Consider the following 26,421-nt stretch of genomic DNA (forward strand, 5'->3'; position numbering starts at 1 on the left):
TTGCATCCACATATCCTGACAGTTGCTATAGAACTTTGCGTACTTCTATCTAAAGGCCATTTCTCTACTTGTGCGCTTAATCAAATCCACTCTTGCCTACTCAAGAACATTGCTTTAAAAGTTCTCTCCTTTTTAATTTTTTTCTTTTCTGATTCATATCCTTCAGCACTCAAACATGTTATTTTTCCCATGTTAAAAAATGTTTGCTTGACCTTACTTTCCCTTCCAACTTCCACCTAATTTCTCTGTTCCATTTTGTTGCTAACCCTTCAAGAGTTGTCCATAATGCTCTCTAGTTTTTTTCCTCCTGCCCTTTCTTCAACTGTTTATTTGAAATGAGAATATACAGGAAAGTTGGAAGAATGGTACAAAAAATTTCCTTCAGGCATTCACTGGTTGTTAACATGTGCGTTATTCTGCCTGTGTAATCCTGAGTAATTTGAGAGTAGGTCATAGTCATGTGTTTACACCTAAATACTACAGTATTTGTTTCCTAAGAATAAGTACATTGTCAAATATCTCATAAAATTTTCAAAATCAGAGAATTTAATACCAATATAATACTATTATTTAATCCACAGTCCATGTTCAAATTTTCTCTCTTCCCTCAATATAGCATCTCCCTCACCCTCCATCCCCAAGTCTAGGATTTATTCTGGTATCGTGAATTGCATTTTGCTGTGGATTTAGTCTTTAATCTTCAGCTTCTCTCATGTGTCTTGGCATTGACACTTCTGAAAGAGTGTCATTATTTTGTAGACTGTACCTCAATTTTGTATGTCTCTTTCCTTAGATTATACGTTTGTGGGCAGGAATATCACATAAGTGATGTGTGTCCTTCTCAGTACATCCTGTCAAAAGGCACATAATTCTGATTTAACCCATATTGGTAATGTTAACTTTTGATCACTTGGTTAAAGTGTAGTCCTCTGGGTTTCTTCACTGTAAAGTTACTATTTTCTTTTTGTAGCGTATAAGTAATTTGTTGGGAGATATTTTGAAATTATCTAAATCTCTTGTTGCTCATCAGACTTATACCTACCAGTTTTAGCATCATTAATAATTCTCACTGGAATTATTACTAGCATATTTGCAAAATGATGAATCTCTAACTCAGCCATTTTGTCTGTACTTACTAGTTGCTATTCTGTAATGAAAGAGCCAGCCAAGCCTCCCTGCCTCTATTCCTTTAAGAACAATATGAACACATGGGTTCCTACTTTATTTAGTGGATTATGGTCTATTTCTATCATTTAGTCTGATGCTCAAATTGTTCCTGGTTTGCCCAGTGGGAGCAGCTTCAGGCTGGCTCTTTGTTATATGCCCTGATCATTATTTTTAGCATTTCCTTAACTTTTGGAACAACATGATATTCCAGGCTCATATTTTGCTTTCCTACTCTAGCAGTAGAATCAGACACTTCCCTAAGGAGTTTTGGATTCCTCTTTTTAAAAAATTGAGATATTATTGATAAAGAATCAAATGCAGAGATATTAATGTTCAGTTTAATGAGTTTTCACAGTTGTATAATCTGTGTAACTATTACCACAAACAGGATATAGAGCATTTCTATTATTGAATAAAGTTTGCTCATGCCTCTTTCTATCCAGCCCTCCTCCCTCCCCACAACTGGGAAGCACCCCTTTTTTAGACTTCTACTACCATAGGTTAGTTTTGCCTATTCTATTTCATTTACATGGAATCATACACTAAATATTCTTTGATTTGGCTTCTGTATTTGTCTTAGCCCAGTTATGAGAGAGAAACTACATCATAATTTGAACAGCAAACATTTAATATAAATAATTATTAACTATTACAGGGAAATGGAGTAATGAGGGATTGACTAGTAAGAAATAAAGATTATGTAGAAATAGTAGATATACAGAGAAGCCACTACTCCTAGACTGAGCTAGAGTAGTTCAGTCAACATCCAGACTTTGTTGGAAAGAACATGGCCATAACTCACTGAATGGCAGAGAGATTGCTTTGATGCCACACTAGCAGAACTTTCTGGAAATCTGCCCTCAGAACTTGCTAGAAATCCACCCTGCCAAGGAATGCTATGTAAGGGAAAATGTTTCACCAAAGGTAATCCATTATAAAACCACCAGAGGGCAGGTGCTCGGAGAAGATGCAGGCCCCTGGGTACTCGTGGCCACCATGCAGTACAGAAGCAGGACACTGGAAAAACTGTGCATGCTGTAGGAGCCTGATGCTAGAGAAGCTGCCTGTGCTGTAGGGACCAGTTTCTGGAGAAACCATGCACACTGTAGGAGCCTGCTGAGCAATCACACTGGGATCCAGAAATGACTCTTTCCTCCTACAGAGTCTTTACAGCAACTTATGCTAATAGAGCTTAACACTGTGCCAGCTGGAAAAACAAAAAATATTTAAAGGGCTCAGATCCATTTCCACAGAGCAGGTGAAAAAGGATAAATTTGGAGTTGAGAGGCAGAATTTGTCAGTGCAGGTTACGTTTTCTTACTTCTTTGAAATCTCTTAATTTTTGATCGTATGCTAGGTATTTTGTATAAAAGAGTAGTGGGGACCTAGGTAATACTGTTTACCTCCAGAGGGGCATGCTGCTGCCTCTGATTAGGTACTAGAAGGGGAGGCTGAGTCAGTCTGATTTATCTTTGACCTGTGGCTGGGCTTTGTTGTAGCTTAGTTTATTTCAGCTCACCCTTCAGCTTCAAGTGTATTGAGGGTGGTGTTAGGACTTCTTTTTTTGTCAGGAGGGCTTGGTATCTGAACACTGGGAAGTTTTCGTAGATCAAATGGTGCTTTACAGCTGAGCTCCCAGATTTTTGAAATGAGGAAGATTTCTGTGCTTTTTCAGTCTGGCTGGTTTGTCCTTCCTGTGTTTATTCTTCTCAAAAATTAGCGTATCCGTGCATATTTTATTTCCTCTTTCTTACAGAAAAAATAGCGTACTATAATGCTCTTTTGCATTTTGCTTTTTTTACTTAATATCTCAGAAAAATAACTTTGTATTACTTTATAAAGATCTTTATTTTTTTAATATCACTTATATATAGTACTCCATGGTGTACATTTGTCAGTGGTTATTCAGTCAGTCTCCTGTGTTGGGACATTTACTTGGTTTCTATTATGTTGCAGTAAAAAATTACACTGTAATGAAAAATCTTTTATGTATGTATTTTCACATCCTTGGAGTACATTCTCTCTCCAACCTATTTCAAAGAGAATTTTGCTTTTACTATTCCAGTGAGACTTCTCTTATCTAGGACCTCAGTGACCTCCATGTTGCTAAATACAGTAGTCTTCATCTCATATGAACTCAGTCTGCACTCACTCCCTTGATAATCTCACTCAGTCTTACGTCTTTATTTACTGTCTATATGTTGATAACTCCCAGATGTCTGTATCTAATCCAGATTTCTTTCCCAAATCCTGAACTCATATATCCAGCTGCTTACTTGACATTTCTACTTGGATGTCTAGTAGATACCTCAAGCATGTTTGCCCAAAATTAACTTCTCACTGTTCCCCTCACCCCATTTATTCTTCCTGCAGTCTTTCCATCTTGCTGATGGCAGTTCCATCCTTCTACTTGTTCAGAATGTTGGAGTCATCCTTGATTTCTCACTTTCAGTCCCCATATCCAATCTGTCAGGAGATCTGTTGGCTGTACCTTCAAAACATGTAGAATCTGAACACTATGGACCACCTCCATTTAGGTCTGAGCTACTAATATTGTTTACCGAGATGACTATAGCCAGCCTCCTAACTGGTTTGCTTCTACAATTTCTTTTCAGAATAGCAGACAGAATGATCTTCTAAAAATATATCAGATCATGTCTTTACTCTTTTTGATATCTGCCCTAGGACTTCCCACTTTACTCAGAATAAAAGCTAAAACCTCTTACAAGAGCTAATAAGATCCTATACATTGTATGGCTCGACTCAGTTCTGTGATCTCATCTTCTCTCACCCCTCTCTCCTGCCCCTTGGCCCACTGTTTTCAAGGTACACAGGCCTTCTTGCTGTTCCTTAAGCTGAGCATGCTTCCGGCTTAATGGCCTTTGCATTACTGTTTCTTCTGCCTAGAATTTTCTTTTCCCTGCGTAGTTTACTTTATCATCATCTTCAGGTTTTTCCTTATTTGTTTACAATTTTAACCCTCTAATCTATTTCCCTCAACCCCCAATATTCCTGTCTCCCTTCCCTGCTTTTTTCCCCCTTTAGAGTTTGTCACTTTCTGACATACTATAGTTTACTTATTTATTTATATAAAAACATTTATCTAGACTCTAAGCCCACTAAAGGCAGGGATTGCTGACTGGTTCCTTGTATTCTCAGTATCTAGAATAGTGTTTGGCACAGAGTAGATAATCAATAATTACTTGTTGAATGAGTTGAATGAATTAATTACTCCTATCTGGAACACAGAGCTCTTTAAATGTTAAGGCTTAAATCATTTTTTCCAACTTAGAGCAGTGGTTCTCAAATTTAGCATGCCTCATTGTCAAAAGAAGGAAAAACTAAACTTTCATTTACTGTAGATGCACATCTAAAACAATTGTTTTACATGTTATGAATATGTGAAGATTTTCAGAAAAATTCAGAAAGATAGAAAAAATAGAATTTTAATGGATCTTACAGGACTCGCAAGGAAAGGGAAAGGGGTATTATTAAGAAGGGGGACTAGGATAATTTGTAGAGGAAAAGATTTAAAGATTAAATGTAATAAATATGTTTGCTGAGATGGCAGGAAAAGATCTGGCAGAGTATAGGTGAGTAGGTTTTAAAGTTGTAAGTAGGTTACCTTAAACTTTGTCCTTAAAGTTTATATCTCTTTTTTTTAATCCCTAATTTTATTTTCTGACTGTCTTGATCTGTCTTCACCTTTGTCTGCCCCTTTCCCTGGTCATTGTGTTACTTACCTGTTCTCAATATTTTGCTTTGTATTTCATTCTATACTCTTTGGTATTCTGATGCAGAAAAGTACACTGATAGTATTCTCTTGACTATCAGTTTATAATTTATTTCAGTATTTTAACGTAAGAGCTCTGTTACAAAAAAGAGAACAACTAAACCTTTTCTTACTCTTTATCTTTCATTAACTTTCCATTTAAAATTTTACTTTATCTAAAATAGAATCCTTAGTTCTAGTTGTGTTTAGTACCCCCGCCTGGACCTTTATTTTCTATTAGATTTCTCATAGCTGTCTCAGATTCATATAGTTCATTCCATAGCATTTAGGGCTCACACACTGTGGTGTGGATGTGCTGTAAATGTTAGTGAATGAACTTATAAACTGTAATAATATAATTTCCACCTAACTGCATTTTTTTCTTCTTTTGCATCAAGGACGTCTTTCTTGATTAAAGCTATACATTCTTTGATCCTATACTGATAGAATTTTCATCTTAATGAATACATTATAATACCTCATTTTTAATAAGTGGATTATGTGTGGCATATGTGTGTGTATGTGTGTTAGTTGACATCCTACTGTTTCATTGCTTTACTGATGAATAATTTAACACTACTTTACTGATGAATAATTTAACACATTCTGTTAAATGAGAAGTTTTGTGGAATAATTGCCTTTGCTGATCTTCTGGGTGTTGGGTTCTTTTCCTAGGTGCTTGTATACAGTAGGTTAGGATGTAACAGAAACTCAAGTACAGTGGCTTAATCAAATAGGATTTTTTTCCTTTAGGTAACAGGAAATATGGATATAGGCAGTCCTGGGTTTATGGCAGCCCCACAGTGCCAACAGAATCACTGGCTCCTTCTGAGTTTCTTCTCTGCTATTCTGGAAGGGTGGCTTTCGTCCTATAGATTGCAAGATGGCTATTTCCTCCTCAGACATCTTAGCGTTTTAGCAGCAAACCAGTAGTTTCCTTCAGTCTTTGCTTATAAGCCTTATGCTTTCATCTCTGGATCACATGGCTACCACAGGATGCAAGGGAGGCTGGGAAGTTTGATATTTTAGGCATATGGCTGCCTTACCCCATATTAGTGTTCTGTTAATAAGGAAGAGAGTGAGAATTTGGGGTAGGCAACTTTGGCAGTTAGTAGGTGATATGCAATCACACATCTCTCTGTTCCTTAAAACGCCCTGCAAGTTAGGTGGTGTCTTGTTTGTTGCAGAGCAGAAACTAGGGATCAGGAGGCTAAGCAACTTGTACAGAGTCACACAGCTAGTAATTGGTAGAGGCAGGGTATGAACATAAGTAAATCTCTGTCCAAAGACCATACTCTTCCCATTACAAGATCTCTTTATGTTGTCTATTTAGCAGTCTAATTTAAGTAAAGATTTTGTATAAATGGTATTTAAGATATTTTAGTAAAATATGATGCTTTTATAAGACTAGTTTATTGGTGTTTCAAAAATTATAGTGAGCTCCAGAGGGTTCCCGAAGCTTGATCTATTGATATGTAAAAATGAGATTCTTACTGTATCAGAATCAACATAAACTGTGAATGCTGTGAATAACTTTGTTGAGATCTGTTCAGACAGAGGATTATCACAAGCATCTTATAAAGACTGTGGCTGACTCTTCAAAGTAAACTAGATATAATAATGTTTAATAACCTGGAGATTGTGAGAAAGCAGATCATTTCAGGTTTCTTTTACTGAGTTAATTAGCATTCTGTGATTTATAACTATCACACACCTAAATACTAATACAGTTGACCCTTGAACAACATGGGTTTGAACTGCGCAGGTCTACTTACACTTAGATTTTTTTTCAATAGTAAATACTACAGTACTACACATCAGCAGTTGGTTGACTCTTCAGATGTGGAATTGTGGAGACAGGGGACCTATGTATGTGGACGGCCAACTAAATTGTATGTGGTTTTTTGACTGCATAGAGGGTCAGTGCCCCTAACGCCCATGTTGTCCAAGGATCAGTTGTATTTCTTAGCATATCTGACTGAAAAACCTAATATATCAAATTATAAAGTGTCACAATCTGCTATTTTGATAAATGTCCTCAAATTGGCAAGAGAGTCCCCAGTTTGTTTCATATTCTTTTAATTTTTTATTTGCAAATATGTATGTATGTATATATGAATATGTACTTCATATACCTGTTTGGTCTGCATTTTTTTCTTTGTAGTCTTAATGGTATCTACTCATTAAAATATGTTTCTATAGCTTACTTATAAACATGTCAAAGAGCTTATAATAAGATATGTAAAGGTGGAGATATTACAACAAGGAGAAATTATTATTTACATTGGGAGAAAAGCCTATGTTTTCTTCTCCTTTTCCTCCTCCTTCCCCCACTGCCAGGGTTCAAATCCCATGGACCCCAGTGACTATCATTTGGTTGGGGAAGAAGATTTGCCTTAAGGAATGGTGGGAATTTCCTCATCTCTCCCAGTGGTGGACTTTGAATGTAAGAATAATGAAACTTATCCTTTTAGAAAGTATTTATTGAATTAACTTGCCAGACGTCGAGCTACATGCTGGAGAAATTTAAAGAAAAACATTTTCTCATACTGTGTAGGGAGGGAGTAATTATAAGCACAGGTTTTGGAGCCTGACAGATGTGAATTCACATTCTGACTTGTTTTATTTACTAGCTGTATGATTTATGGCAAGTTACTTCACCCTTTGAAGCCTCAGTTTTCTCATCCTAAGGCTTGTTTCATAGGATTTTTGGTTGAAAGAATGAATACACCTCAAATCCTTAGCCCAGTTTCTGGCATACAGTAAGCATTTCAATTATTATTATCTGCTGATGTGATGAGGATGAAGGTGTAGTAGGGAGTGAATACAGTGGAGAGAAAGTGAGGTTTTTGGGGGGTGTGGAGGCAGGATACTAAAATGTAGAAATAAGAAGTAACATGATTTAAAAAGCATGTTAGGAAGATTGATATCCTCCATGGTTTTTATAGTCAATATAGTAAATCTCTACGAAACACAATCTTTTTGATTGACCTGTGATATTTTTGCTTGATGAGAGCAATAATTTTTCTTGCAAGATAGGGGACAGATACCTGGGAAATCAGATTACATTCCTCTCTGGATGTCTGGACCTACTTTCTTGCTCTAATTATGTTTTTGCAGAGTTTTTTTGTCACTTAAACTGTACTCATATATATTGAGGATTTTTTTTTTCTGATTGTACGTTGAGAACAGCAATGGTGTTCATGTGTAAGAAGGATTTTTGAAATTTAAATGCAGTTGATGTACAGTGAAATTACATATTAAGGCATAGTAACAATTGCTATAGGTTTTAGCCCAAAATAGGCAAATCGGGAATTTGGAGAAAAAGGAAAAAAAATTTTTTTTATGGTATACAATTAGGGCTACATAATTAGGGCAAGTATAATAAGATGATTCTGATTTAGGTATCCCAGATTTACCTAGGCAACACTCTCTGAGGTTCCTTTCAGAAGACAAAGCCAGTACCAGTTCCAGGTCTTCAGCATGCCCAGGACCTGAGCATAGAGATAGAAGGAAGCAAGGTTAATTCTCTACTTTCCTTCAGGGTGAAGAGAAGGAGCTGTGGTTTTTATGTAAACTCTTCCTTTAACTTTATCTCAGAGAAGCTATGAAAAATTATTTTGACTTGTGCAAAAGTCTACTTCAAGGAAGGTGACATTTTTAAAGAGAAGAAATAGGCAACCAAGGTAAAAGGCATGTTATAAATCAAAAAATAAGGAGTTTAGAAAAGTGATGATGGAAAGATATGGGAAAAATTGATGATGGTTTGTATCCCCAATTAATACTAATTTTCATTTAGCATTTTAATGTTTGTTGATTGCTTAGTTGATGCCACATTGTGCTAAGTGCTTTTCTTGCTTTAGTTCCCTTACTGTTTACAACAAATGTTGGAAAGGTACTTTTCTGTTATTAGCCTCAATTTACAGATGGTAAACTGAGGCCCTGAAAGGCTAATTAATTTGCTCCTGCTCACAAAACTAGTAACTGACAATGAGGAATGTCCCCCAAATCCCAGTTCTTATAATTGCATTATTTTAATTGTGTCTCTTACTTCTTAGGTATGGTGAGGAATCAAATGTGACATGATGATGATTCAGGACAGATATTGGGAAACTTGATTTCTAATGCTAGTTCTGACTTGGTGAAAATTCTGGGAAAATTGAGTAATCTGCTTTGCATCTTCTTTTGAGCCATCTTCTGGTCAAACTTGGCCTTCCTTCTGTTATTTTCTGCTTCCTATGTCTGTCAGTTTCAGAAACCAGAGGCTGGTCCTGGCATTATCTATAAATGTTCAAAGCAGACAGCTGGGAATAAGGTGGAAGTCAAGCAAAGGTGTATGTTAGCATTTTTGAAATTTTGAAGGTGATTTGATTTGACAAGTTGATTTGAATATGTCCATATCTCATGATGAAATCATAGAAGAACTTGCCTTGGAAGACAAGTATCCTGATAAAAGTAGATAGTTAATTTCTTACTGCAACTAATCATCATTATGAATTATCCCTCGCAGTAACTATTTTGGTCAACAAAAATTTGTGTTCTTGTGGGTAATTTCTTCTGATCTCCTTAATGATAATGTAGCTGTTTTACTAATTGCTTACAGAATTATGAGTTTATTGACAGCCTTTGTTTGATTTTAGGTTATTGCAGTGTCTGAGACCATCCAGTCATTGCTTGCTAAGGATGTTCATTAGAAAACAGTAAATTATTTCCCATCCTAAATACTTTAAGAACTGAGATTTCAGTATTTTCTTTATTTTTATTTTTTGTATTTTGGTGGATAGAAGCACTTATTTAGTTAGTTCTGCTATACCACTTGTTTTGAGAATGTTAATTATAATGTAATTGACAGACATTTTCCAGCTACCTCTGCTTACCTTGTATAGTATGAGTTATACCCATCCACATTTGGTGTTACCACTTATACATGGCATCTGATAACCCTCCTGCCACTTTACAAGTCACAAGTTGCAACCCTTTTGACACTTCCTTAAGCAAATCTCAGGTCGTTTTCAAGGTAACATACCATATTTATTGTAGTATTTATTACTTAGCCATTTAATATGTGTAAAATTGTGCTTTTTTAAGATTCTTGCCATTTTTTGTTTTTTAATGCATCCAGGTTGAGTGTTGTGCCCTTACCACCATTTTTTCCATAAGACCTTTGGTTTTTATTGTATGATTCTGCATAGAATTTTAGGATGAGTTTTCCTATTCTTTAAGTCTAGTATTTTTATTATTTAGGTTTTTAATATTTTATATTTGTATTTTTAATACATCTAAAATTTATTTTTGTGTATGGGTAAAAGTAGATATCTATCCATTTCTCCCACTACCCCTTTATTTTTTACTGTAATGGGTAGCTACTTGACCCAACATTTGTTGAACCTCTTCTTCTCTTGCTCAGTCTGACATTTTACCTTTATCTTGTACTTAATTTGTGGGGGCTTTCTCTGTACCTGTATCAGTAAATTATTATTTTAATTATTAATGCTTTATTTATATCAACTGAAGCTTTATGAATATCTGTTGGGAATTAAAATAAATTAATGTATTGGTATAGATGGATTCCTGTCAAAACACTAATAGGAGTGTTTAACTTTGTTTGACAGTTAGTGTCTTCCATAAACTGCCTTAGAAATCATCCTTAGGTCTAAAAACCATGCTTATAAAGATAATGATTTTTGTGATTATATTTTAAAGATAGGAGGTATGATGAGATGTCACTTATACTTTTTTCTCTAAGTTATCTTTTAACCCCTCAAAATTATGTCAGTGAACCAGCAGGATAATTTTATTTTACTTCATTAGCATTACTTTTACCCACTATCTAAAGGTAGGTAGATAAGCATGTGTAGTTTTTCATACTACCATGCATTTTGTGAATACCTCTACCACTGAATTTTATAGTAAGTCATTTATAAGGTTTCTTGCTCCGCTATTGGCTCTGAGTTTCTTGAGGACAGGAAAATTTTGCTATCCTTACTGTCCAGCATGGTGCTGGGCACATAGTAGACACTTAAGAAGTGTTCATTTACTTAAACCTGTAAGTAATCTCCCCCTCTTGTAAATTCTCATTACATGTTGTAATTTTCTTGTGGTACCTAGCACCTTCTATCTTGAATTGTACTTGGGTTCACTTCACTCATTACCACAGACTAGATGTTCCTTTTAGGCAGGAACTGTTATTAACCTTTCAAAACTTTCTTCCCACGCCTACTCAAGGCCTCATACTTAGTTGATTCATAATAAACATTGAATAAATAGTAAACAAAAGACATTTAATGAATTTATATATAGGTTAATACTAGAAAAAGATTGAAGGAAGCTTTGCCATCTGTATTTCATGTGTTTTAGAAGCAGAGAAGCATTCCTAAGCCCAAGAATATAATTTGTAAAGAATTTTAGCTAATACATCTTACTAAAATAAAGTTTTTACTATGTGTATCTGTTTTGGTTGTTTCTTGATGTTATTTATAAGAATGCTTAGTGCCTGGACTTTGCCTCTAAAATAGTTTAATTTTAACTTCACAGGCATGCTGGACCAGTTCATTATATGGTTTGGAGAAACCAAGGGAGAGCAAATGATGCAGGAAGTGGTAGTGGCACTTTTGTAAATACTCTTCTTTTCATTTGACCTTTTCCTGAACTGGTGACGAAACAGTTCAGTGACGCAACTTTAGAATACTTTACTAGAAAATGGGTATACAGTAAAAAGGAACTACAATTTAAATTTTTTTAGAAAATAACTTTGGATTTTGGGAGGGTATATATGCCACTGGGTATGCATTGAGACATTGTAGGCTCGTGGGGTAACTGAGTGGGCAGTCAACTTGAAAGGCATAGATTCTCAAGAATGCGCTCATCCATCACCCTCTGAGATCTTATCTGCTGCTTTATGTGGGGATCACAGAAGACTTATACGGACTCAATGAATAGTTTAAAAATTTATGCTGACATCAATAATGAGTAAATACTTTTGGGGTGATGAACTAGATAGAGATGGTGAATGTACTACATGCTGCACTGAGTTTTACTTATTATTAACTTAAAAAATTATGCAAGTATATTTGATAAAAGTTTCACGTTTATCTTCCCTTCAACATTATACTCATCTCCTGTGGAAGCCCCTGTAAAGTTTTGTGTAACTTCTCTTACAAATTTTACTCCACTGTTCTAAGTAGATGTGTATCTAATACAGGTCAATAAACACATAATTTTTAAAACTGTAAGACTATACTCAAGATACTGCTCTGTGACTTGCTTTTTTTCACTTCAAGATAAAGCTTGGAGAATTTTTAATCTTAGAATAGATGTGCTGCATGCTGTCTAAGCCATACATAGTATTCCATAGTTCATAGTATTTCACATGACAAAATTTAATCATTTTCCTGTTAATGGGTCCTCCCTTCCTTCTTCTCACCTTTCCTCATTCTCTTCCTTCTCTCCTTCTCTTAAAAAAAAATAACAATGAATAAGCTTTGTTTTTTAGAGCTATTTCGGATTCACAGAAAAATTAAGTAGAAAGTATAGAGTTCTTATGTACCCCTGTCCCCATATACGTACAACCTTTCCCACAGTCAACATCCGGCATCCTAGTGGTACATTTGTTAAAACTGATAAACCCACACTGACACATTATTATCACCCAAAGTCCATAGTTTAACGTTAGGGTTCACTGCTGGTGGTATACTGTTCTATGAGTTTTGACAAATGTGTAATGACAGGTATCTGCCGTAGTAGTATCATACAGAATAGCTTCACTGCCCTAAAAGTCCTCTGCTCTGCCTAGTCATCCCTCCCTCCCCTTCAGCCCCTAGCAGCCACTAATCTTTTTACTATCCACAGTTTTGCCTTTTCCAGAGTGTCATATAGTCAAAATTTTATAGTCTGTAGTCTTTTTCAGATTGGCTTCTTTCACCTAATAATGTGCATTTAAGTTTCCTCCATGCCGTTTTATGTCTTGATAGCTTATTTCTTTGTACTGCTGAATAATACTGTTATCTGAATACCACAGTTTTACTTACCCACTCACCTGCTAAGGACATGTTGGTTGTTTGCAAGTTTAGGCAGTTACAAATAAAGCTGCTATAAACACCCATGCCTTCCTTCATTTTTCATACACTGCTAGAGTGAGCATTCTTGTATGGGTGTTACAGTGAGATAAGATTTGAGAGTAAAGACTCTCTGAAATTTACTGGAGCCACATGGCCTAGATTTGAATACTGCATCTAATATTTGTCTGACCTGTGGCCTGCTAGGGTGACTTTTGGGAGTGTTAAATAAGTTAATACATGTAAAGTGCTTAATAGTGCCTGGTCTGATACGTGGTAAATACACACACACATACTCGTAGTGTCTTTGAGTAGTCTTTTGAGTGGAGACTCCCAAAGTGAAATTGCAGGATCGAAATTATGTATAATCTACATGTATTTTATAGGTATTTTCAAATTTTCCATCAAAAGATTATACTAATTTATATTTTCAAGAATATTGTGGGAGTACCCATTTCCTTGGAATTGTGCTACATTGGATATTTTTAGTCTTAAAATTTTGCCTCCCTTTTGAGTGAACAAGAGTGTTCTTTTAATTCTCATCTTCTCGATTAGTGCCCTTTAAAAAAAATGATTGCCCATTTATATTTCTCCTATGGAGTATGTCTTCTTATAATTTGGCCTGAAACAAAACTCCAGCTTCCTGGAGTTATAACTGGGAAGTGCTGCTTATAGCTGTGAGAAGCAGCGGAGCCACTGGCATGATTCTAAGAACACTCACTGTCAGACACGGAGTCTGTAAATTCACCATCCATGTGGGAGACTGTGGAGCAATATACAGAGATAAAGAAATAAAAAATATGAAAAAGGGAAATTTAGACAGAAGACAGAATGAGAAGCTCCATCATATGTGAAAAGCTAACTTAGAAGCAAGTATAAGGATAGCAGTGAACATGACAAGCATGGTTTATTGCTTCATGTGACACATATGTTTAGTGTGAAAGTCAAACATTGTAATTTATTAGTGTTATAGGAGGTCAAGAACCAAGGTATTAAGTACTGGAAGTTATAATTGTGGGAGCTCATCTAGTCTAAGTCATAAATAAGGGTATATGCTAGCTGGTTAGAAAAGTTAGTGTGTGAGGAAGAATAAGATGATTGAACAACTTAGTAATGATGCCAATTTACAGGGCTAGAAAATGGTAGCTAGAAAATGCTAGAAGAGAGTTATTCAGAAAAGAAGCCTGGAGTTAGATTTGGTTATCCAGGTAATAGGTGGCAGAGTAAGGCCAATGGATGAACTAGAGAGGGAGGGCACTGAGAGAGTTTTATTTTTTAAAGATGGGAGGACCTTGAGCATAGTGAAATGATGATGGAAGGAGCCAGTAAGGAAGAAGTTCACGACACAGAAGTCAAAATAGAGAAGATCCTAGGAAGAATGGGAGGGGGTGGAATACAGAACGAAGGTAGAGAATTTGACATTTATTTTAATAGGAGGAGATGTGTGTTAATGTGTTTAAGTTTGTATGTTTGTCAGTAGGTAGTTGAAGTTCTTTTTGATAATTTGGATGGCATATGGTTTTCTTTGTGTTATAGAGTGTTGGGGGAGAAATGGGAGTTCAAAGAATGTTCCAAGGGAGTTGACTACAGAAACAGTAGATTGCTGAGCAGTGAAAAGGGTCAGTTGAAATTTGCAGCCATGGATTTCTAGTGTATCAGTCTGACTAAATACTGTGACTTTCTCTAGTAGTGCTTTAGCAGCCTTGGTATAGCTGGAATCAGCTTGAATTTTTATTCTTTTCTGGTATGTGGGAACACAGAACAAAGGGGCAAAGGAGTTTGGGATTTTGGTGAGAGAGTGATTGAAATGCTAGATAAGGATTCTCATTTGAAGAGAGGGAACCAAAGACCAAAGGAGACTGATGCCAAAGACTCTAAAGCCTTCATTTTTTATTGGTGCATTTGTTGAAACCAACTACTAAAATCTAAGAAAACTGAAAGCTCTATGTATATTTTCTTGTGTTGTTGGATGCCAGATTTTCATTTATGTGCCCATCTTTCTCTCTGGTGATCTAACTGGAAACCTTGAAGATTATATAGATTGATAGCAAGATATGAATCTAAGATTTAGGTTTCTGTACCCTAAGCATGCAATCTGTGGCATGCCTGAAGCTGTTGTTCTTATGTGATATGTTATGGGACTCTGGTGTCCTCTGAACCCTGTAGATATGGTGTACAGTTTTGGTCAATGTGTGAAATTTAGTTTTGTCACAAATGAGTGTGTTGTTCAGTGTCTTTCAGTTTGTTGAGCTAAGTGATATGGAGTAACTTGCTGTAAAAAGTAGAGAATCACTTTAAACTGGCAACAAAAAAAAAAGAAAGAAAAGAAAAATCAAGTGTTTTCACTAAGAACTGAAAACTTTGCTCTTAAAAATAAAAAGATATATAGAGTAGTACAGTAAACAGTTCTTAACACTGCATTTGAACAGCCACATTAATAATAATGTGACAACACTATATACTTTTATAGGTGTTTGAGACTTTATTATGTGGTAATAGTAACTATGTTATGCATATCGGCTGCTGTTGTGACTGTATTCATTTCCTATTGCTGTTGTATCAAATTACCACAAATTTAGTGGCTTAAAACAGCACGAATATATTATTTTTACCTGGAGGTCAGAAGTTTGAAATGGGTCTTATACGGGGCTAAAACTGAGGTTTTGGCATAGCTGTGTTCCTTCTCGAGGCACTAGGAGGGAATCCGTCCCTTGGCGTTTTCTAGTGTCTGGAGGCCACCTAAACTTCTTGATTTGCAACTGTAATCCCTTTGACCTCTGTTTGTGTCACTACATCTCCTCCTCTTCAGCCTTTTTTCTTTTTTAAGGATTCTGTGATTACATCGCTCCTACCTGAATAAAATCTGGGACAATCACTCTGTTGTAAAGTCCTCAATTTAAAACTACATATTCACAAATTCCAGAGATTAAAATGTGGATATCTTTGGGGAGTCCTTTATTGACTTTGTTCTTTTTCAGGATTGTTTCTTTTTCAAGAATATTCTTTTTCAAGATTGTCTCTTGCATTTCCATATGAATTCTAGGGTCAGCTTCTTGATTTCTGCAAAGACGGTATCTGGGATTTTGTTAGATATTGCATTCAATCTGTAGATCAGTTTGAGGAGTATTGCCTTCTTAACAATATGAAGTCTTCTAATGCATGAACATTTAATTAGCTCTTCTTTAATTTCTATCAGTGATGTTTTATAGTTTTCAGTGTACAAGTCTAGCACTTAGTTTGCTAAATTTATTCCTTAATTTAAAAAAAGTATTTTTGATGTTACTGTAAATGGAATTGTTTTCTTAAGTTTATCTTTGGCGTCATGTTAGCTGAGGTTTTTCACAGATGCCCTTTATCAGACTGAGGAAGTTTCCTTCTATTTATTCATTGTGTGTTGAGTGTTTTTGTCAGGATAGGTGTTGGCTTTTGTCAAATATTTTTTTTGTTTCTATTGAGATGATTATTAAGATTTTTGTCTTTTATTAATATGGTGTATTACCCTGATTGATTGTTCAGTATAATGAGCCAACCTTGCATTTCTAGGATTCATTCTTAAGTTCATAAGTATGAGAAGATTCATTTATGATATGGTGATATGAAGACTCATAGTCTCCCTTACATGACTGCGTTTACCTTCATCATTAGAGTCCAGAGTACTGCCATTTCTCTTTTTGCATTTATCTTCTCATCTAATAATTGTGAAACATCTTTCTTTGGCAATATTCTTCTCTTTGTCATCTTGGGATGAGAATAAATTGCTGTATTCTCAAATGTGTTCTATGAAAGCTTAAAAATAAGACTATAAAGCTGGCATCTCTAAACTTTTTTATCTTCTTATGACTTTGGGCAAAACAATAAGAAAATTGAAGGGAGATGTAATAGTGATACTTTTACTAGTGAAATAGTGAAAATTAGTGAACGTGAATAGTGAAAAATTTCATTGTTGAATCATTCTTTTAGGAAAGTCCAGCATATTTCTATTTTCTCCTTATTTCTTTTCTATCATTTACAGTAAACATACACTGTGTAATAATAAAGCAACTTTTTCAATACCTTTTCTCAATACTATTATCTTGACTGGCTAGCTCACATTGTTTCCTAGGCATTGTAGCCTGCAGGGGCTCACGTGATGTTGGTAGCTGTACTGGCTCAGAGTGGCAAGCTGGGGACATACTGATCCTTGGGATCCTAAGGATGGGATGGACTGAAAACTTACTCAATTGTAAATCTGTCTGGACAGACAATCTGTGATAAAATATTTGATTCAGTTGAAATTTAGAAGTTAGACAACTTAGCCTAATGGGGAGAAAGATTAGGGAAGGACATTGAGGTAAAGAGACATTGTGTCAGCTCCAAATACTGGGCACTAGGTGGCCCCGTGCAGTGTAGATGCTGTCCAAAGGAGCTTTGATTGGGTGAAAAGTGGAAGGCAGCATAATGACCTCTGTTTATAAACTTGATCTAAATAGGGATTTATAAGTAGTACTTGTATGGTATATGAAACTGGCTGTGGAGCCCATCATCAGTTTCTCCCCTTACTTGAGAAGTTAATTGCCCTACATTCCTTCCTGTGCCCCCAAATCTTGAATGAGATTGCATAATTTGAAGCTCTTCAGTGCAGTTTGGAATTTGTTAGGGGAATTATCAAAATTTATCTGGGGATAGAGCTCAGGTAATTTTGTTCAGTCCAGTGGCTTTTCTGGATATAACTGGTTCAGAGAAGTTCTGGTATGAGCAGGCATTTTATGATTATTGTATATTATATAGATACTCTAGATTTCTATTCGTCTTTCTGTGCCTGTATTTTCACTGTCTCTAATCTTTGATAAATTTGGTTAATTGTAGGTGCTTCCAAAGTTATTTCATGGAAAGTATCTGAGACATCTAGTAATTTACCTCAGTCAACACTTAATGGAAAGCCATCTTGATAATATACTGGTCATTCAAGTTGCCCTTCAGAGATGGGAAAACATGCAATTTCCAGATAGTGGACAAATGATTCTTCTTTCTTGTATTGATCTTGTCCTATCATTGTTTATCTTTTTTTTAAACATAGAGTTTTTGTCTTTTTCAAAAGCCCCAGTTCATGTTGCTAGATTTATCTTTGTACTTAGTACTCTCACTGTTCACACTATTGCATTTTCGTTGGTCTTTACTTCTCCCATTATAGTTATACGCATACTCTTTTGAGATCTTTTTTCTTCCCTGTTCATGACTGAGATTACTCATGAATCCATTTTTTGGAACTTCTCATGCCTTCAATAGATACTTACTAAATACCTTTTATATACCAGCTTCTGTGCCAGGTGCTAGGTTTTCAGTGGTGATCTCGCTTTTACAGTCCAGTGAAATAAAAATGTACTAAATAAACACCAAACAACTATATGGTCAGTGATTACATACTTCTGCCATGTTTTTTTAGGTTTTCTGTATAAGGAATATGCTATCTATAAGATATTTTTTAAAACAAGTATTTTTAAAATCAAGGATGCTTAGCATCCTCCATTAAAATAATGTATTATAAAATAATTTTACCATTTTCCCAACATTATCATGTCTGCATCATTATTAACCACTGCATCCTTTTCTGTAATGTTTAGTAAACATGGGTATGTGTGTATGTTTTTCCCTTACAAAAATTTCTCTGAAGGGAATGGTAATAAATACTCAAAAATGAGTGGCATTTACTTTAAAGATGTATAGTTTACTTTTTGTAGTTATACTAGCAGATTTACTTTCAAGGGGACTCGGAAGGCAATGTCCAAATTAATATTGTGGAGAGAATCATAAAAGGAGATTTTGTTGGTTTCCTGAGTAAGGAAAGATAATACTTAATTCATCATTTTGATCAGTATGCATTCTTGTTTTTGTAATTAAAGTGCTATAGACAATATCTTAATTTATTACTTTTCTTTATTTTTTGTTTTCTTACTATTTGAAACATGTTCTTCAGATCCTCTAGAACTTTAAGAGCATGTCAATAGTATAATTTGTCTATTAGGCGTAGTTAAAATGTCAAGAAACTTGTTTCTAGAATGGGAAAGCAAAGAAAAAAAACAAGAATAAGCCAATACATTGCAATATCAGAAATAAGAGTAAAAATAATACCAAACCACTGAAAATGGAAAAGGATATAGAAACAGATTTTTTTTTAAGCTAGCTAATAGAATGGAAAGTGTCTGATATGGTAAAGTTAAAGGTAATACCGTGATTAGCCTGGATGTTGCAGAAGTGCTTAACAGTTAACTTGATTACATTATTATTACGTAGATATTTAAATGCATTCCTTCTTTGAATAAGTGGTTAAGAAAAGGACTTTACATGTGCAGGAGGGATGAACATTGAAAATGAAAATTGATTGTCCACTAATAAAATAGTGCAGAAAGATACTGAGATAGTATATTGAGTTCCCAGCCTTGGTGGATCATTAGGAAGAGAATAGTCAATACTTTTCCTACGTGGTTTAGACCAGGTGTCACAAACTTAAAAGCTTAGAGGCCATGTAGGTAACATAAGGTTCGAATCAGTTAAGTACAAGACAATTAGAAATGACTGGGGGTCTGTGAATGTTGTTATCCTCCTTTCAGAGTTTCACTTGCCAGGAATTTTTTTTAATGATTTCTCCTGAGAAAGTTAACATGAAAAAAAAGTTTGACTCTAACACTTGGAAAAGTAGGATGAAATTTAGCTATATATTACTGTCATAAATTCAATTAGTTCAAGCTGTCATTTCCCACTTAGCTTCAATTTTGTGGCATTTCTATATTAATGTTTTATTACAATAAATTTTCTAGTGGTATGTTAACTTGAATAAGAAAGTCATTTTATCAAAATGTAACTATGAGATGGATAATTAGCCTTAAATAAGTATTTTATGTTTCATTTCATTCTTTATGCATTTTAGTCAATTTTTATAAAATGTTTTAGGTCTAGCAAAGACAAAAAACTATTTCAAAAGTGATTATCATTGTAATTAATTTATTCCACCCATCATCGTTTTACTTAAATTAACTTTAGAATGTTATCTTGGTTTATTTTTAGATGCAAAATTTTTATTCATTTTGACTCCTAGTCTTACTACCTTTTAAGGAATAATTTGTTTTTCTTCTAATAATAACCTGTGTCTATATATTTTTTTACTTTTGAAACTTTGGAGAACTATACGTATATAATAGTAAGGTCTGAGTTTGGGAGAAGTTTGAAGTTTGATTAGAATTTTCTTGATTTTTCCTTAGATAAAAATTTGAACTTGCCTAAAATTTCTATACCTTTCCCTGACACACAGTTACCTTAGTTAGTCTTCATTGTTCTAGTTAGTTCATAACCTGTTTGTCTATTAAAGCTTACTTATATCACATCCCCTTACCTCTTTACCAGGTTAATAATTTGATGAATCAAGTCTTTGCTTAATCATTATTTATTTATTCATTGAAGAAGTGTTTAGCGCCTTCTGTAAGCTAGACATTGAGGATAAAGGGTAAGACCGGTTTCTCTACAAGGGGTTTGATTTGGACAGTGATATACATACTGAAGAAATAGAATTGATGAATTCAGTAAATATTTATTTGGCACCCACTGTTTACTAGGCATTATTCTCCAGTTATGGACTTGCAGCAATTAATTAAACAAGCAACTTCTGTGCCCTCATGGAGCTTATATTCTAGTCAGGGAACTGACAATAAACAGGAATATCATTTAGAGATAAGTATTTGAAGAAAAATAAAGCATAGAAAGAAATGAGTGAAGGCTTTGAAGCGTAAATCATACAACAAAGTTGTCCCCCCTTGAATTAAAGGAGCTAGTCTTTTGTACCGTGTATTAATGAGTCATTATTGGTGGCTCTAGTCAGTCTGGAGCAGGTCTTTGGAGAAGGGGGAGCAGCTCTGAGCCAGCCTGGGGGATGAATGCACTGATCCTGTAATGGTGATATGGGTGGGACATCATTGTGTACACTAAAGCAGGATATTTCCTCTCTCTGCTTCCCAAATGAGTTTTGTCATATTTTTTCTTGGTGGACTAATGCCAACCTGTAACAGTACTTTTTTTTTTTTAACTCACTAGAGTAAGGTAAAATAAAGTATACAGTAGTACCACAAGAATTTTTTTAAATTAAATTTATTTTAAAAACAAGAACCACATTGAACACTACTTTTGGGGCTTTTAATTTGGATTACCAGATTTAGAAATTTCATAGTTTGAGCTGTTTTAAGTGGATTTATTAAATGTTTTTTATTTAAGAATAGACACTGAGGAAGAGGACAAAGAGCATGGGTTCAAATATAGCCTTAGTTGGGGAGGGTATAGCTCAAGTGGTAGAGCGCATGCTTAGCATGCATGAAGTCCTGAGTTCAATCCCCACTACCTCCTCTAAAAATAAATAAATAAATAAACCTAATTACCTCCCCCACCCCGCACCCCTCCCCCCAAAAAACCACAACCAAATATGGCTTTAGGCATTCATTAACTATAACTGTGGGCATGCTATTTCACTTTTCTTTTGTAAAATTTTTTATAATTAAAAAATTTTTTTTGGTGGGGAAGTAATTTGGTTTGTTTGTTTGTTTATTTATTTATTTATTTTTAAATGGAGATACTGGGGGTTGAACCCAGGACCTCATACATGCTAGGCAGGCACTCCACCACTGAGCTATACCCTCACCCACTATTTTGCTTTTCTTTAATTCAGCTTCCTTTTGTTTAAAATAAACCAAATACCATCTGTCTTAAGAAGGTTTTAATGAGTAAATAAGATAATACGTGTAGACTATTTTATGTAATACATATTTTTCTTGCTTGTATATACACAGGAGATCTGATACGTAAGAAAATAGTTATTCATTCTCTTCTAAGAAAATACAAATTGAAGAGTTATAAAATTTACTGTTTAAATTTCATGATATATTTTAAAATATGAAGTATATTTCATATATGTCCCTACATATAATACAATTTTTTTTCAAGTTTTTCAAATATTAGTTAAGTAAGTACTTCTTAAACTTAGAATTTCTACTTCTCAGATAATCTCTTAAAGTAAGATTAGGAGGAAAAATCCCTAAAAGTAGCTCTCAAGATGCATATATAAAAGGAGTATTTCATAAATACTTGAAATATTTTTAGGAGTCATAACTATATTTATCTTCACTGATAAAAAGGATGTTATTTTTTGGTGTTCACCTTAAATCATTATGTTTTTTACATTATGACTAATGACCTTGCTAAACTCACTTGTTAATTCTGGTAGTTTATAAATTCTTTTAGGTTTTCTAAGTACATAATCATGTTGTTTGTCAAAGTGGCATTTTTATCTCTTTCTTCTCTTTCTGTATACTTTCTGTTTCATGTTCTTACCTTTTTGTACTGGCTAAGACCTCCAGGACTATGTTAAGTGCAAGTTGTGATAATAAGTGGTCACGTTCTTCAGTGTCAGGGGGAATATTTATGTATCAAAAGTTTGATGTTTACTGTAGGCTTTTTTAAAGATACACTTTTATAATATTAAAGAACTCATTTCTAATTTTGTATAAGTTTTTTTTAATAATGAGTGAGTGTTGAATTTTATCAATTGCTTTTGCTTCATCTACTGATAATATGATTTATTTCTCTTGTTATGTGGTTAATTATATTGTCTAAAGAGATAATATAATCTTGATCAAATTCCAGCAGGCATTTTTGTTTTTTTGTGGAAATTGAGAAGCTGATTCTAAAATGCATATGGTAATGCGAAGAACCTAGAACATCCAAAAAAGCAATCTTGGAAACTAATGAAAAAGGTGAAGCACTTATAAGACCTGAATTCAAGACTTACTCTAAAGCTCCAGTATGGTACTGGCATAAGTATCAGCAAGTAGTTCAACGGAACAGAATAGATAGTCCAGAAAAAGACCTATACTTATATCGTCATTTGTTTTCAGTGAAGTCATTAATGGGTAAAGGAAAGTCTTTTCAACAAATGGTGGTGGAACAAATAGATACCATTTTAGAAAAAATTAACTTTGATCTGTGTCTTACATTATACGTGAAAATCAATTCAAAATAAATCAAACATCACATAAATGCTAAAAATCATAAAGCTTTTAGAAGAAAACACAGAATATCTTCATTATATAGAGGTTGGCAAAGGATTGTTAGAATACAAAGTAATAACCATAAAACTTAAAAGAAATCTGCTCATCAAAAATAACATTAAGAAAATGAATAGGTAAGTCACAAACTGGGAGAAATTATGCACAAAACATACATCTAACAGATATATATATATAAAAAATATATATATTATATATATACACAGAGAGAGGGAGATATGTATGTGTGTGTGTGTATATATATATATACACAGATATATATCCAAGATATATAAAGAACATCTACAACTCAATAATAAAGAGACGATCCAATTTTTACATGGCAAAAGATTTGATAGACACTTTAAAAAAGAAAATATATTTTCTTTCTTACCACATATTAAAAGGGCTAAACATTATTTGTCACTGGGTAAATATAAATTATAATGAGCTACCATTATATTCCCACTAGAACAGCTAATTTTTTAAAACTTGGCAATATCAAATATTGACCAGGATGGACAGCAACTGAAATTTTTAATATACTGTTAGGAGTATAATGGTACAATTGCTTTGGAGAAAAGTCTAGTAGTTTATTATAAAACTAAGCATATACCTAATACATGACTCCACCCCTAACATATTTACCCAGGAGAAATTAAAACATATGTGCTTAAAAAGATTAATGCAACAATTTTTATAGCAGCTTTATTCGTGACAGCCAAAAACCAGCACAGGTGTCCATCAGTAGAAAAATGGATAAACTGTGGGATTTTCTTTCAGTGGAATACTACTCATCATAAGAAAGTATGAACTATTCATATAGTCAACAGTATAGATAAATGTCAAAATATAATATGTAGAGCACAAGAATCTTACATAAAAAATGTATGCAGTAATCTAGAAAAAAATCAGAATAATGGGTTGTCTCTTAAAGGCAGATACAAGAATTAACTGAGAAAAGGCATGAGTAAACTTTCCAGTATGATGGTAATATTCTGTATCTTTAGGGAGCTTGGGATACACAGTATATGCACTAGAACTCTGTTCTAGTTCACATTTGCTCTGTTCATTCTGCTGGAGGCACCAAGTACTGACACTTGGGAAATTTTGTTGTGAAGAGCAAGGACCTAGGAGCAGTAATTGGACCATGTGGGAATAGAGGGGTTTGCTTATTTGTTTTTGGTTAGGATATACAAGCATGTTTATGTTATGACTGGAATGATTCAGTAGAGAGAGAAAAAATTAAAGCTGCATGAGAGAGAAAAGAAAGATGATTTTTGGATAAAGGTTCTTGAGAAGGTGAGAGGACATAATCCAAAGCACACTTGGCAGGATTTTCCTTTGATAAGAGTGGGACATAAAGAGGTTAGGTACTGATTCATGTGTATCAGTAGTCTTGTGAGATGAAATTCTGGTTTGACCAATGGAAAATGTGCAGCTGCTGAGAGTTTCTAGACTCTTAAACTTTGGGTTTGTGTGTGGGGAAATTGTCCAAGAAATAGAGAGTCAGATGAAAGGCTAAACCGTATTTATAGCAACCTAATTCTGTTTTCTGTTTCTGTGTATCCTCAGTGATATCTACCTTTGTCTTTTAAGTTACTCAAAGTATTATAGTATACTTTCAAAGAAATACTTAAACCTTAAATTATATTAAATTATTTAAATAAATGTTTTTGTCATGTAGTTAAAATTTCAGTACTACATACTCATAGTAGTTAATTCCTTATAGCACATTTAAAATTAATTCTTAATATAAGTAATTGAATAGAACATTAAGTTTTCTAACATGTTTTCCCACATTTTCTTTTACAGTTTTGTGAGTACTAGAATAGCACAACCATGTTTCGCAATAGTCTCAAGATGCTTCTTACTGGAGGAAAATCAAGTCGTAAAAACAGGTCAAGTGGTAAGTGACTATCCTACATTTATTCTGTGTGATATTTTAGAAAAGTTTTTTTTAGTAATCTGAATTAATGCTACAGTACTTTACATACTCATTTATTAAATGGCTTATTTAATTTAGAAAACCAAAGAAAATTTGTTTTCCTATAAGCTGTCAAACTGTTTATTAAGAGGAACGTGTGAACACTTATCAGGAATAGTCAAGTAAAGGAAAAGTTTATGAAGGAAAAAATATTTATTTCTATTATATGAGAGTGTCATGCTTCTGTGCACTACCTAATAAAGACCTTCTAGACCTAAATTTACTTTTTGAATTAACATGTAAAATTATTTCAATCCTAGATACTCTTTGAGGAATGAGACTGTAAAAATAGGAACTGTTCTCAATGGGTTATAAAGTGAAGTATAAATTGAACATTTTTGCAGTCATTACAATAAAGATTTTATTTAAAACCAAGGGTGTAATTCTTAGACTTTTAAGGTAGAAATAAACCAAAACTGTATATATAGTTTTTTGGGAGAAATATTGAAGATTAAAATACTAAATGTTTGTTTTCTGTTAAAGGATTGTCAGTATTTTTTTTTAAAGTGAAATAATAGTTAATTTAGAGTATTGTGTTAGTTTCAGGTGTCCTCAGTGGTTTCAGTGTTTTTGCAGATTATATTCCATTATTACAAGATAATGGGTATAATTCTCTCTGCTATACAGTGTTCCTTGTTGCTATTTTTTTAATCTTTTAAATTTCCTATTTTTAATGCATTTTGCAGATGTACATTGATAGTGTATTTATTATCATTTACTTCAAAATGCTTTTTAGCTCCTGTTGTGATTTCCTCTTGACTCATAGGTATTTAAAGTATAATTGTTAATTTCCAAACAGTTGATTTCTTGGTTATCTTATTATTAACTTAGCTTAATTGTACCCTTATCAGAGAACCTATTCTATATTGTTTTATCCTTTTTGTACTTACTGAGTTTTGCCTTATAGTTCAGCACATGATCAATTTTGGTAAATGTTCTGGATGCATCTGAAAATAATGTCGATTCCACAGTTATGAGTGCAGTGTAGATCAGTTTTTGATGGTAGTCCTTGAATATTTTGTATCCTAGCCTAGTTTTTAAAAATTATTTACTGAGAAATATGTGATTAAATCCTACACTATGTGGAATTGTGTATTTCTCCTTCTAGTTCCTGATAGTTTTTATTTTATGTACTTGGAAGCTATCTTATTAGATATGTTGAAATTTAGAATTACTGTATCTTCCTAGTGAATTAACTGTTTCACTGTAATGAAACGTCCCTCTCTAGTTTTAATAATGCCTTTTGTTTGAAAGTTGACTTTGTCTAATATGAGTATAGCTATCCCAGTTTTCTTCTGATTAGTATTTATTAGGTATGATTTGTTCCATTCTCTTTTCACCGTTTCTATATGTTTATACTGTTAATAGTATATAGTTGAA

The 26,421-nt window shown here is 34.0% G+C and overlaps 1 protein-coding gene across 5 annotated transcripts in view; it reads left to right on the forward strand.

Moving 5' to 3' along the window:
• TANC2 (tetratricopeptide repeat, ankyrin repeat and coiled-coil containing 2) overlaps window positions 1-26,421 on the forward strand; it is a 309,551-nt gene that overhangs the window by 14,931 nt on the left and 268,199 nt on the right. For all 5 annotated transcript variants that reach the window (XM_015235187.3, XM_031685573.2, XM_031685574.2 and 2 more), the window contains exon 2: window positions 24,870-24,963. In XM_015235187.3, the coding sequence (XP_015090673.1) occupies window positions 24,897-24,963 (67 nt within the window). In that variant the 5' untranslated portion in view covers window positions 24,870-24,896. The remainder of the gene's footprint in view (window positions 1-24,869; window positions 24,964-26,421) is intronic.

This window comes from Vicugna pacos, chromosome 16, assembly GCF_048564905.1.
Source record: "Vicugna pacos chromosome 16, VicPac4, whole genome shotgun sequence".
In the NCBI taxonomy this organism is placed as follows: Eukaryota; Metazoa; Chordata; class Mammalia; order Artiodactyla; family Camelidae; genus Vicugna; species Vicugna pacos.